Source organism: Polistes dominula, unplaced genomic scaffold, assembly GCF_049000335.1.
Source record: "Polistes dominula isolate Pdom_NZ unplaced genomic scaffold, Pdom_raw_medaka contig_75, whole genome shotgun sequence".
NCBI lineage: Eukaryota > Metazoa > Arthropoda > Insecta > Hymenoptera > Vespidae > Polistes > Polistes dominula.
The window spans coordinates 3,581,796-3,595,805 of NW_028301003.1; the positions used below are offsets into that span (position 1 = coordinate 3,581,796).

General features: G+C 27.2%; 4 protein-coding genes across 4 annotated transcripts; 3 read left to right on the top strand and 1 right to left on the bottom strand.

Annotated features, from left to right (window-relative positions):
* Positions 1-8: 8 nt before the first annotated feature.
* LOC107070943 (ornithine aminotransferase, mitochondrial) lies at positions 9-1,876 on the top strand. The gene is made up of 4 exons (XM_015329514.2): positions 9-150; positions 220-524; positions 602-932; positions 1,146-1,876. The coding sequence occupies exons 1-4, from the start codon at positions 73-75 to the stop codon at positions 1,737-1,739; spliced, it is 1,308 nt and encodes a 435-aa protein (XP_015185000.1). The 5' UTR covers positions 9-72; the 3' UTR covers positions 1,740-1,876.
* A 140-nt stretch (positions 1,877-2,016) lies between these two features.
* On the top strand, positions 2,017-5,509 carry LOC107070944 (ornithine aminotransferase, mitochondrial). The gene is made up of 5 exons (XM_015329515.2): positions 2,017-4,111; positions 4,213-4,517; positions 4,642-4,842; positions 4,927-5,152; positions 5,295-5,509. The coding sequence occupies exons 1-5, from the start codon at positions 3,730-3,732 to the stop codon at positions 5,456-5,458; spliced, it is 1,278 nt and encodes a 425-aa protein (XP_015185001.1). The 5' UTR covers positions 2,017-3,729; the 3' UTR covers positions 5,459-5,509.
* On the bottom strand, positions 4,590-7,869 carry LOC107070947 (uncharacterized). Its single transcript, XM_015329518.2, has 6 exons — positions 7,605-7,869; positions 7,404-7,529; positions 5,518-7,320; positions 5,254-5,443; positions 5,090-5,176; positions 4,590-4,848 (listed from the first exon to the last, which is right to left on the bottom strand). Exons 1-3 carry the CDS (start codon positions 7,755-7,757, stop codon positions 5,689-5,691), a joined length of 1,911 nt encoding a protein of 636 aa, XP_015185004.1. The 5' UTR covers positions 7,758-7,869; the 3' UTR covers positions 4,590-4,848; positions 5,090-5,176; positions 5,254-5,443; positions 5,518-5,688.
* A 118-nt stretch (positions 7,870-7,987) lies between these two features.
* Positions 7,988-13,539, top strand: LOC107070948 (uncharacterized). Its single transcript, XM_015329520.2, has 7 exons — positions 7,988-8,387; positions 8,613-8,713; positions 8,790-8,941; positions 9,036-10,845; positions 10,931-11,161; positions 11,246-11,295; positions 11,601-13,539. Exons 1-7 carry the CDS (start codon positions 8,266-8,268, stop codon positions 11,799-11,801), a joined length of 2,667 nt encoding a protein of 888 aa, XP_015185006.1. The 5' UTR covers positions 7,988-8,265; the 3' UTR covers positions 11,802-13,539.
* The last annotated feature ends 471 nt before the right edge of the window (positions 13,540-14,010 follow it).

The window sequence follows — 14,010 nt, forward strand, 5'->3', positions numbered from 1 at the left end:
TTTTTTGTAATATTTATTATTTAAACATTTTTAAATTGCAATATTTGAATTTGATTTAACAAAACTTCAATAATGAATTCTTTGGTCAAAATGGCATTTGGAAGTTTTCGTTTTTCGTCTGCATCCAATTTGTTGAAAATTCATAAACAAGTAAGTTATTATTTTCTTATAATAAAACAAAAAATGGGAGTGGGATATAATTTTATTATTTTTTTGTAGACATTGCAGTATTCAAAAAGTATTACATCTCAGCAAGTATTTGAACGTGAGTGGAAATATGGGGCACACAATTATGAACCTTTAAAAGCAGCCCTTTGTAAAGGTGAAGGAATTTATTTGTGGGATGTTGAAGGAAAAAGATATTACGACTTTTTAAGTGGATATTCGGCTGTTAATCAAGGCCATTGTCATCCAAGGATTTACAAAGCAATGATTGAACAAGCAAAAAAACTAACTCTCACTTCTAGAGCTTTTTACTCAGACGTTTTAGGTGAATTCGAGGAATACATTACCAAATTGTTCGGGTAAGTATTTTTATTCATCAAATAAATATATTGTATATTATATTGTATAAATGAATTATATAATTATTTGTTTACAGATATGATAAATGGTTGCCAATGAATACCGGAGTTGAAGGAGGAGAAACTGCATGTAAATTAGCACGACGATGGGGATACACAGTTAAAAAGATACCGCAATATCAAGCAAAAATTATTTTCGCGGAAGGTAATTTTTGGGGTAGAACAATGAGCGCATTATCTTCGAGTACTGACCCATCTAGTTATAGTGGGTTTGGTCCATTCATGCCGGGTTTTGAATTAGTACCTTACGATAATTTGGTTGCTCTTGAACAAGCATTTGCTGATCCTACCGTTTGTGCATTTATGGTTGAACCTATTCAAGGTGAAGCAGGAGTTGTAGTACCAAAGGTAAGAAATAAAATCAAAATTTTATTATTAAAGATTATGAATAATTTTGAATAACAAATTATTAATGAATGAAATGATGGATAGTTGAAAAAACACGATTTGGGTTCAACTAAACATTGAAAATGAATTTATTATTGATATCAGAAAAAGTAATTGTAATAATTGATAAAATTTGATATATATATCTTTATTCAAATATATTTTATTTTCAAGGACGGTTATCTGAAAGGTGTTAGAAAACTTTGTGATAAATACAACGTTTTATGGATAGCAGATGAAGTTCAAACAGGCTTAGGAAGAACAGGAAAACGATTGGCTGTCGATTACGAGAACGTAAAACCTGATCTAGTGATACTTGGAAAAGCATTATCGGGTGGATTCTTTCCTGTATCGGGTGTCTTAGCAAACGATCCTGTAATGTTGACTATAAAACCTGGGGAACATGGTTCAACTTTCGGTGGTAATCCTTTGGGTTGTAGAATAGCATTGGAAGCTTTGAAAGTACTCGAGGAAGAAAAATTAGCAGAAAATTCTGAAAAACTTGGTGAAATATTTAGATATGAACTTAGAAAACTTCCTAAAGATCTTGTCCCGGTGGTCAGAGGCAGAGGATTGTTTAATGCAATTGTAATTAATGAAAAAATCAATGCTATGGATATTTGTAAAAAATTAAAGGATGAGGGTATTTTAGCTAAACCAACACACGGTCATATCATTAGACTGGCACCACCTTTGGTTATCACTGAACCACAGATAAGAGAATGTTTAGATATTATGTCACGAACGATACTCAAATTTCAACAATAATTTATCTTCTTTTTTATTATTTTTATTTTTTAATAATAAGTCACACTTTTATTTTGAAATTATTTATATAAACGATCATACCACACATATGTAATTTGTAATATGGTTGAACAAAGTGAACTATTTCGTTTACTATTTGAATTATCTATTCTTACTAAACATATATCCTGTTATCAGCACCTATCAAAGATACAACAGAAGATAAATTTCCTACTTTCTCTCTTTTTATCTTTCTTTCTATCTGTTAAATATGTTAATACTTATCTCAATATATATTTAATCATAAGTGTCAACCTGATAATAACAAAATACTGATATAATTTAATAATTATGATCAATTGCAAAGAAATATATTTTTAAACGACGAATAATTAAATTCACACGTTTATACTTTCGCAAAATTGTAATTGACTCTTCTATTATCTTTAGAAAGACGTATATTTATCTTTTAAGTGCTTAATATACTTCGTTTTATTAATAACTCGTAAGAGAGATAAGACAACTTATTATGAAAGCTTTGTATTCTTGTAAGGATAATAAAAATATTGAAAAAATAAGAAGGAAAGAAAAGAGTGAAGAGGAGGGAGGGAGAAGGAAGATGATTATTATATTTAGATACGTAGAAAGAAACTTTGTTAAGTAATTTTAAACTCAATTGAATATATGAACAATTTTGTTTGTTTTTATTATGTTAATAGTATTTTTATATCAATAATTTTCTTTAATAATTATTCAAATTGTTTTATACGACAAACAAGTTGAATTATTACAAATATTTAAATGTAATTTTTACCTTGATTATTACAACCACTCAAAAATACCTTTAATTTGAGGGAATGACTGATAAGTGATAAGAAGATGTTAAATATTTGATTGTATGTACAAAGTCACAACAAGTTTATTATCATCTTGTTTGGTATCATATCTTTACTTTACATTAGTAGTAGGATTCGTTTTTTTTGTTTTTTTTTGAAAATCTCCAATATACAGGATGGCTCTGTAATAATTGTCATTTTGGATTTTTTATATAAACCAACATTTTTATTAATTATGTAGAATTTTTTTTAAAGACGAATCGAATGCCTACAACAAATTATATTATCAAATTTTATTTAATATTTGTAGGATGATATTGAAAATTTTTAATCATTATTTTTAACATCAAATTGTTCCCAATTCAAAAATGAATTTAACTGTAATATGATGTACTTTAATTGACTTAACAAAATATTTATAAACAATTCATTGCAAAATGGTAATTCAAAGGAAAATGAAGTTAAAATACTGTTGAACATATTTATAAAGTTATTTTAATGATATTTTATTAAAACAAATGTTAATTTGTTTAATTATTATTTTAAACGACTTATAAAAATTTCATTTTATAATTTAAAACATATAATTTGTGTGTATTTATTGTTTTTTTTAAATGATCGATGGAAATTTTAGGACATATATATATAATAATACAAGTATTATTTGATGACATTGAAAGATTTAAAAACGTAAGATTATATTGTTTGGAGTTTACTTTAGACCACTGGCGCCTTCATAAAACAAAGGTTCCATTATCAGTTAGGCTTATAGTCCATTCTTTTCTTTTTTTTTATGTAAATAAGTATATAGATCTATTTGTGATATGTTTATTATAAATCCTTCCCACCCTTCCATACTTTCCTTTTAAATTGCAAACAAGTAAACAAACAAGTTGTGTATAAAATGAGCTTCTTCTCCCCACCCAATAACATTTCATTCATATAAATAATGGAACAATCTCGCTACATTTCTAGTTGATATCTTACAGATTCTTCTCATTATTATTTTCATTAATAATATATACACTCTCTCCCCTCTTTTGATCTTTTACAGTGAAGTGATTAATTAAAAAAAATAACAATTTCATTTTATAGTACCTGTGTTATTTCAAATTGTTATTCATTTGTACAAAAAAAAACTTAAACACAAGTAAATAAATAAAAACAAATATAAAATGCAATCTTTAAGGCAAAGGGTTTTTACTGCAATAACGAAGAAGAAATACGATCAAGAAAGAAGATTTTTGAGTAGCAAGGAAATAATTGAACGAGACGACAAATATGCAGCAAAACATTTCAAACCACTTCCCGTTGTACTCACCAAAGGAGAAGGTGTTTATTTATGGGACAACGATGGGAAACGTTATCTCGATTTTTTAGCAGGTTTCGCAACGGTCAATCAAGGACATTGTCATCCACGTTTAGTCAAAGTTATGAATGAACAAGCTGCAAAATTAACTCACACTTCAAGAGCTTTTTATACAGAGCCTCATGGAGAATTAGGAGAATATTTAACAAAATTAATTGGCTATGATAAATTCATACCTATGAATACAGGTAATAATAATTCCAGATTGTTTTAATAATTATAAACAATTATTTTAGATGATTTTTGAAGTGTTTATATGTGATCTTTAATTGTATGTAAATATTTATAGGAGTTGAAGGTGGTGATACGGCAATTAAACTTGCAAGACGATGGGGATACAGAGTAAAAAAAGTCCCTAATCAAAAAGGAACTATTGTCTTTGCAAAAGGTAATTTTTGGGGTCGATCATTAGCAGCATTGTCAGCATCAACTGATCCCAATTGTTTCAATGATTTTGGACCTTACATGCCATTATTTGACAAAGTACCGTACAACGATTTAACAGCATTAGAAAACAAATTTAAAGAAGATCCAAATGTTGTTGGTTTCATGATGGAACCAATTCAAGGAGAAGCTGGTGTCGTTATACCTCACGTATGTCAATGTTATTATTCTTATTTTTTTAAACATTATGTCAAATCAATTTTGAATTATTTGATAATCAAATATTTTGGACAAACTTTATTCTGGAATATTTGACCATTTGTTTTTTGTACAGGATGGATACTTACAAGGTGTTAGAGACTTGTGTACGAAATACAACGTTTTATGGATTGCTGATGAAGTACAAACCGGATTGTGCAGAACTGGAAAACGTATGGCGGTAGATCACGAAAATCAAAAACCAGATATTATGATTCTAGGTAAAGCCCTTTCTGGTGGAATGTATCCAGTTTCTGGTGTTCTAGCAAACGATGAGGTAAATCTATGAAAACAATGAAACGTACGATAATGAATTAATATCAAGATATGAATTTAATATCAATAATAAATATTATTATAGGTAATGATGTGTTTTGAAGCTGGTTGTCATGGTAGTACTTTTGGTGGTAGTCCTTTAGGTAACAAAGTAGCATTGGAAGCAGTGAAAATTTTGGAAGAAGAAAATCTTGCGGAAAATGCTCAAAAATTAGGCGAAATATTGAAAAATGAATTAAACAAATTACCGAAAGATATTGCTGTGGAATTTAGAGGACGTGGCTTGTTAGCTGGTCTTCTTATCAATAAAGGTATTTCTTCTTATCTTTTAATATCTGAAATTATATATGAAAATTATGAGAAAAGGTGAAGAGTAAAAGATAAAGTTGTCTACTTTATATTGAAAACATACCATTTTATAAATGAATACATCATTTATGTGTTTGTTCATAGACATGGCACAGGGTTGGGATATTTGCTTGAAATTACGTGACGCAGGTTTATTAACAAGACCTGCGCATGGTCAGATTATAAGAATATCACCACCGTTGACCATTACACAGAGTCAACTCGAAGAAGGTTTACATATTCTTACGACAACGCTAAAAAGTTTTTAATAGAGACTGTTTAATTCAAATAAAATTAATATAATTTGATTAATAAGAAATATAGTTACCCTAAAATTGAACATTTTTTTACGGCCATTTTATATAACTTGAATAATATATATATATGAATCCGTTCGTTGTACGAAGATATTTTATTATTTGTATACTTTAATAAGAATGATATTATTGTAATATTATAGATATACTTTATATAAATAATTTCTTTTTACAATACACAATTAAATGTGAGTATCACTATGTCTCTTCATATGTCTCGTTAAACTGAAAGCTTGTGAAAACATTTGATTGCATTGTTCGCATTTGTACGTTTTAGTTCCTGTATGTAAATTCAAATGTCTTTTCAAGTGATTAGCTAATTTAAAACGTTTACCACATAATCGACATTGATGTTGTCTCAAAGAAACGTGTGAAACTTCGTGATTTTTAAGATGACTCGATTGAGAAAATGTTTTTCCACATAATTTACACTCATATGGTTTTATCTTGGTATGAATTCTCAAGTGTTCCACCAAATTACCTTTTTGCGTGAAACATTTGTTACAATATTCACATTTGTGCATCTTTATTGATTTATGCGTTTGCATATGTACTTTTAAATTATAGTTTTGACTAAAACGTTTATCACATATCTCACATTGAATAAGATCTTTTCCTGTATGCAGTTTTTCATGAGCTTTTAAATTTTTGATCAATCTAAATCGTTTCTTGCAAGTGTTACATTGAAATCCTTCGAGTTGTAATACTTTTTTCGAATCATTATTATACATCTTGTTATGAGTTTTCATATGTTCTTCGAGATAAGACGGATATGTAAATACTTTGTTACACAATTTGCATAAATGTACATTCTTTTTAGTATGAAGTCTCATATGTGCGTTCAATTTACTTTTAGAAGCATAAGCTTTTTCACAACTGTGACACTTGTATGGTTTTTGATCGCTATGAGATACCTGATGTGCCAATAATTTAGATTTTTGACTGAATATTTTAGTACACAATTTACATTTGTATTTTTTTAAATTTGAATCAGACAATTCCTTTGAATCAAGTTTTTCCTTATAATCAGAATCGGATGAACAAGATTGATAATTATTTAAGATATGTCTTTCTGTTTCGATATTCTGTGTTTTAGCATATTGTAGATTATGCAAATTCGTTACATCATTTTCTGAATGCATTATATTCTGAACACGTTGCGTATCATTTTCTCGAACATCACCGAGTTGCATATTATCTGGAAAGTTTAAATTTTGCATTTGATTATTATTCACGTTTGGTCTTTGGTAAGATAAATTTTCAACGGAATTGTCAACAGAATTGATGGATCTTTCGTAGCTCAAATTTTGTGGCAATTGATTAGAATTCTCGCAAATGTCAATATTATCGTTGTCACAGGATATATCAATATTTTCTGTAGTATGTGCTATATTATGGCAAATCAATTGCGTTCTATTAGTAAATGTATGATTACAAAGAGAACAATGTAAAGCACAAGCTGCTCTGCTAGAACCGTCCTCGTTCATCGACATCATATGCATTACGTTAGATGTAATTAACGGTGATAATTGTGTATTCTGTATACCATCGTTAGAAATATTAGGATTTAAATGACTGAAATTAAGATACGTATTTTGAGATTCTATGATGTGCATATGTTCAACGGGAATATTTTCTTGCACAAAAGGTAAATGCAATCTACTATGAGCGCATAATTCTTGATAGCTCATAAAAACAGCTCCACATTCTATGCACTTTAAAGTTTTATGAGAATTTTGTACTGGCATAAAACCTTGACTCTGTTGATACAATTTGCAACCAGATACAGTAGCGTATGAAGTTAAACCAGAAACCTAATTAGATAAAACAAAAACATATATGATTTTTATTATATTATAAATAAATAAATTAGAAAGTATAATAATAATAATAATACTTTTAAAGCAGCTTGTCTTAAAGCTCTATCAGCTGCTCTACATTGTTCTCGATACAAAAGTGCAGATTCTGCTCTGGTAACGCATCTGTCACACATTTTTTCTGGTAATCCGTCACCCTGCCAAACCTATACAAAATAAAATACAAAATATAGAAATAACAATATGTAAAATATGTAAATTGTTAGATTATATTGATTTACTTCTAAACAGGATAAAGATCTGAGTTTGGCAGCAAGTGAAGAACCTGCTGGTCCGACGAACAAACAAACCATTTTATCACCGTCCTCACGCAAACACGTACGACACAGTTTGCTAATATTTTCTCCATCAATTTCTTTAGTTACTATAAACATCTTTGATATTATTTATAAATAAAACAATATCACGATCAAAATAAACGTCAATTGTCAACTAATTTGAGGTTATGCCGCCATAATTGTTTTGAAAATTGTACACAGTTATGAAAAAAAGTCGACAGATGACAGGACAATCGTGACACATAGAAACTAAATTATAACCTTAAAATCGTGATTACATGTAAACGTGGTTTAACAATAATGTGAATTAGGGATCTTGTAAAAGTAAGCCAAATGTAACGTATCGAAGTTCCTACGTCTTCTCTGTGTGTTTTTTTGTTGGCAATCAACAATATCGATGTTAATTTTTTTAAAGAATCTCTATTGTTTATTGTAAATTGAAATGAAATAATGATACGTTAAATTAGGTTATAAAAAGTAACAGGATACGATTAATAATTGTTTTGTTAAATAAGTTTACGTTTCTTCTTCATTGATAAAAGTGAATTGATAACAGTAAAATGCCAGTCCTTATATATTTTTAACTTTGTGATTGAAATAGAATATGTCAGAACGAAAGTTGGAAGTTATTGATAACGTGGAAAAACAATATCGCGATGAAACGTGTAATATTCAATACGATATCATTGACTTGTCAAACTTTGATTTTAGCGACAATGATAGATGGTAAGAAATATTTCATTATATTTCATTGTAGTTGTCAAAAATTATTTTTTTTTTACATTCACGTTTATTTTCTCTTAACGTGTTATATTGTAATGAAACGTTCTCTTAAAATAATGTCCTTTTTTTTTTAGAAATTTATTTATATTCTACGTTTCATATTTTAACACAAAAAACGTATGTTAACAGTTGTTTATAAAAATGTCAAACACATTTGTATTATTTCAGGTTATACGAACCTGTGGAGTGCTCGTCAGAGACTACAGTGCATGACTTACACGCCTGGTTGAGGAATTCCTCAGAAATAAGTTCTCAAAATACACCTCCCGGTAATTCCTTTTTTACCATCTCATTTTTTTTCAGTTTCATTCGTCGTTATTTATAATTCATTATATTTGGCATTAGCTACCAAAAGGTTTACGGATACGAGAACATTTACAAGGCCTAAAAAACGGAATACTAGAACGAGTTTTGAATCTATCATGGAAGCTTTACCTCCTTATTTACAACAAGCATGTAAAATTAGGGACAAGGAATTTCATAATTTTTATCAAAGCGTAAGTTAAATATAAATTAATACTTTAATCGCGTTAAAGATTCAATCATAATTTTTATATACTATTTAAAATATTGATTATTTTGAATATGCAGGCAAATAAAACTAATGATAAGAAAGAAGGTATACCATTTATGTTAAAAGGAACAATGGGAGGTAATCGTTACAATCCTGATGATGTTTTAATAACATCAGGACAAGAAAGTATGGAAGCTTTTATAAATATGTCACAATCCAAAGGAATTGATTCATTTATAAATTTAGGAGAACCAGATTTTGGTGATACATTAATGAATGTTTCCCATCCATCTGTTTTATATTCATCAATCATATCAATGAATAATGATAATACATATAACACTGACTATGACAGTAATACCACATTAGAAACTTTATCGTATCCGACAATGGATAAATGTCAATTTATCAAAGTTAGAACCCCAAAGGTCAATTTGGAAACAACATTTGTATCAAAATTCAATGATAAGACTATAGTAAAGAATAAAGATAAAAGTAGAATGTCTATAAATAATACGTTTATTAACGAGCCAACAAATATTGAAAAAATGAATCTTAAGGATACTTGTAATATAGATATTGATAATGATACATCATCCACTTTGGTAAATTCAAAGATAGAAAATGCTTTGTCTTCCACTTATACAAATCTAAGCGATCTTAATGTTACAGTAATTAAATCGGATAGTAATGAAGCTAGAAATTCACTAGATACTACATATCAATGTGTTGATGTGAAAGAAGAAAAGAATGTTGCACCCGTAATGAACGTTACAAATACATTTGACACTTATAAACAAAATATTCATGTTGGTTCTAACGTGGAAGAAACTACCACGCAATGTTCTGACAGTATAATATTACCTGTGCAAAGTAATTGTATAGATTCAATACCACAATTACCTGTTTCGTATTCTAATCATTCATCTAAACAAGAAAATCTATTAAATTCAACATTCACAAGTATGAATAAGAATATGAATCAATATCAATCGACGTGTATGAATCCACCTGAAGAAATTCCTTCTTTAAGAAGAGAATTATTAACGGAGATACAACGTAGTGGAAAATACAAATTACATTCTGTCTACAATAATATTCCTGATGAATCTTGTACTCAATCGAAAACTAATGAAAATATTAACGTTACATATGATTCGAATATTATACAGAAAAGTAATATTCCTATAGAAAATAAATACAATACTTACAGAAAGCAACCATCGAAGGAACAATTTAATAGTAAAAATGAATTATCCGATTGTAATGTAGTAACAACGTGTACACAAAAAGATACACAAAATCGTAAGTTTTATACTTTTACCAAAAAAACTGCTAACATCAATGGAAAGAGTAATATTGAAACTGCTGCTGTAGAACAGCAACAACAGCAACAACAATCTTTACCGCCTAGTAACATAGATGAGACATTTTGTAAACCAATTTCCAAGGCACCTAAGAAAAAATTACACGCGCCTAAAAAATTATCAAAACTACCACAATTCTTACAAAATTCTAATCCTAATTTATTATCGAATCCGATTAAAACTATCAATGCTACTACTCGTTATTCGTATATACCTAATGTCAGACGTACATGCATTAATACAATGGAAAGTATAACCAAACCGATGACTACCAAATCATATTCATTGGGTAAATTAAGAAGTGGCTCGGAACAGAGATTGCCACATGTTGATATAAACACTACATTTCAAAAACCAAATTCTGGAGGTTCTACTGAAAGTATAGATAGTACTCAAAGTGCTCATAGTGCTCCTGATTTAGATGATAGACTTAGTATGTGTTCTGACAGTAGTCATAATTCATACAATGTATGTACAACGAATATGGAACAATTATCTCAAATTGTATATATGCAAGAAGGTAAATATATTTAAACTATATAATCAATATAAACAATTAAAAACAAAAAGAAACTAATTAGTAACAATTGTTTCATTTAAATTAGGTACTAAAAATCTAGCAACATGTACACCAAAGAAACAAATTTTACGTAATAATTGGATCGATGATACAAAAGATTTACCTTCACCAATTTTAAAAAATCATGTTGAGGAAACCGAAAATAATTCTATTTCACCGCTTAGTATAGATTCAACAGTTAAGACTAGCTCTCCTATATTAAGTCCAACTGGATCTAGTCAAGCAATAAACAACAATGAAGTACATAAAATTTCGAGTAAGTAAAACACATTATATACTAAAATATAATTTAACAATGTAAAGAATAATTCAATAATAATTTTGTCTATCATCATTTAAGGTCATTTGGAAGAGAAAGAACAAGAGAATGCAGTTGGTCTTGTGAAACAGGTAAATTATAATATTAAGTGAACTGGAAAGTAATATCGCTTTCTAACCTTAAATTCAAACGAATATATTTTGTTCCAATAAATTTTTATTTTTAATCAATAATGTGATTGATAATAAATAATTTAACCATTTCTCTTCGGCAGTCCAATCCGCCGAAGTGTCGTGCGGATGCCGTATATATCCGGCGCTCGTACGCACAAGACATTGCACGGATGCCGGATATATACGGCACTCGAAGCGAAAAGGGTTAATTAATCAAATTATTGATTATCTATATTAATAATAATTTTTGTACGATATTTCAGACAACAAATAGATTACCTAATACGACAGAAATAAAAACTAAGCTTCGACCACCGAGTAATTGGAATACTGGAAATAAAATAGCCGGTGTAACCAGTGGTATACCCAGACCGCAATCTCGCATACCAGCTCCTAGATTTGTAAGGCCAAACGTTAAAACTACTACCGCTACTCAAGGTGATTTAAAAAAAGGTTATTTGTGAAATTAAATATGAATTAAAAAGGAATTGCAATGATATATTTGCAATGATATTGCAAAATATATATGAACGTAAACATTTTTTCATTTTGAAAAGAAGAAAAGGAATTATTTACTGCGATCATTCGTGCACAAAATAATATTTGAAAAAAAAAAAATGAAAAAAAAAATTTTTTTCCATTAAAAATAAATAAATAATTTATAATTAACAAGTTCAGTATTATTGAGCTTTCTAGGAGAGGTTAGGTGGTTCCTGTTCAATCTTTATATACATACATATATATATATATATATATATATATAACACATATCATCAATATGTAATTAAATTTGTGTTTAATTGGTATTTTTCAACAAGATTTTATATGCGTATATATTATATATGTATATTCATTCGCAGAAGTGTTATATATATATTATATATTTGCTATTAGGAAATAGTAAGATAATTTTTTATACAAATATTTACAAAATACAATAAACAGTCTAAAATAATAATAATAATAACATTAATACTAATATTATTAATAATAATAATAATAATAATAATAATAGTAATACTAATATAAATAATAATGACAAAAGTAACAAAAAAAAAATATTAATTACCATTTATGCTTTCTTTATTTTTATATGTTTTTTTTTATTAGAACAATTCATGCTATATATATATATATATCATTTATGCTATTGTGTTATATGGTGAATATTGCTTTTGTGTTTCCTTTTTATTTTATTTTATTTTATTATTTTTTTTTTAATAATTAAATCTTGCTACTTGTAAATTACCTCATAAGTTTCTTTAAGATAATATATAAATATATATACATATTTCTTTAATATTAAATAATCTTATGGTTGAATATATTATAGTTTCCAAAAATAATATTATGAAATTATAAATATATATATATATATTATTACTGTTGCCAAAAAAAAAATTAATTCGAAGAAAGAAAAGAAAACAAATGAACGTTTAAGTGTTTTCTCTCTTAATCGTCAGGATTTGTTAATAATTATCTGAATTTTGTTTCATATATATGTATACATACCGTAAAAATAATTATTCAATTTTATTATATTATGACTTATTGTTTGTTTACTAAATATATATATATTTTTTTTATTTTTTTATTATTAATTTTAATTTCTATCTTTTCAAAACAAATGTTCTGTTAAATATGGCGGGAACTTTTTGGATAAAGGATTACACTATTCTAATAATTAATGGAATCTATTAAAAATTACTATTTTAACAAAACACACACACACAAGAAATATTTTAAGAGAGAAAGTAATATATTTTTCAATATCCGTCCCTATAAAATCATTTTTTTTATTTTTTCAATAAATATGCATAAACATTGTATATGTGTGATCCTTTATCCAATGAAAATTGAAAAAAAAATAAGAAAATAAGTAAAAACATTCTTTTACAATATAGCATAAAATATAAGCGAAAAAAATATATATAAATTAAAAATAATTCATATCACTTGTCAAGAGTACGATTTGTATACTTTGATTAATTAAATAACGCATATAAAAGTAGGAGCGCTTTTTAAAAATTTGAAAAATTAACCTTAAAAAATTAAAATTAAAAAATCCTTAAAAAATAAAAAACAAAAAGAGAAAACCAAATGAAATTAAAATAAGAATTTGTTAAATTTTTCTTTATATTTCGATTATTCATTAATTTTCTGTGCGCGTGTATGCGTGTCCTATTAAATAATACATTTATATACATAATTATATATATATATATTTTTTTTATTAAAAATTTCCTATGCTTTGAAACTCATACATTTTAACAATAATAAAAAAAATTAGAAAACTAGTGACTGAATATCAACTAAAACTAGACCTTAAGTGCCTTGATTATATTATTGTATTAATAAAACATTTGTTATATATATACTTATAATATGATATGATTTGATATGATATATGATATGATATGGTATGATATGATATGATATGATATGATATATGATATGACATGATAATCAAGTAATAATTTGTCATATCTTTTACTGCCTTTTTTAAATAATGCTATAAGCAATCTCGCACTATAATGTGTTTTTTTTTTTTTTTTTAATATATAATTTGTGATAATAAATACTGTATATATACATTATTCAAAACCGTTATTCTATTATTATTATTGTTATTACTATTATTATGATGCGATAAATTTATAATGTTTATGATAA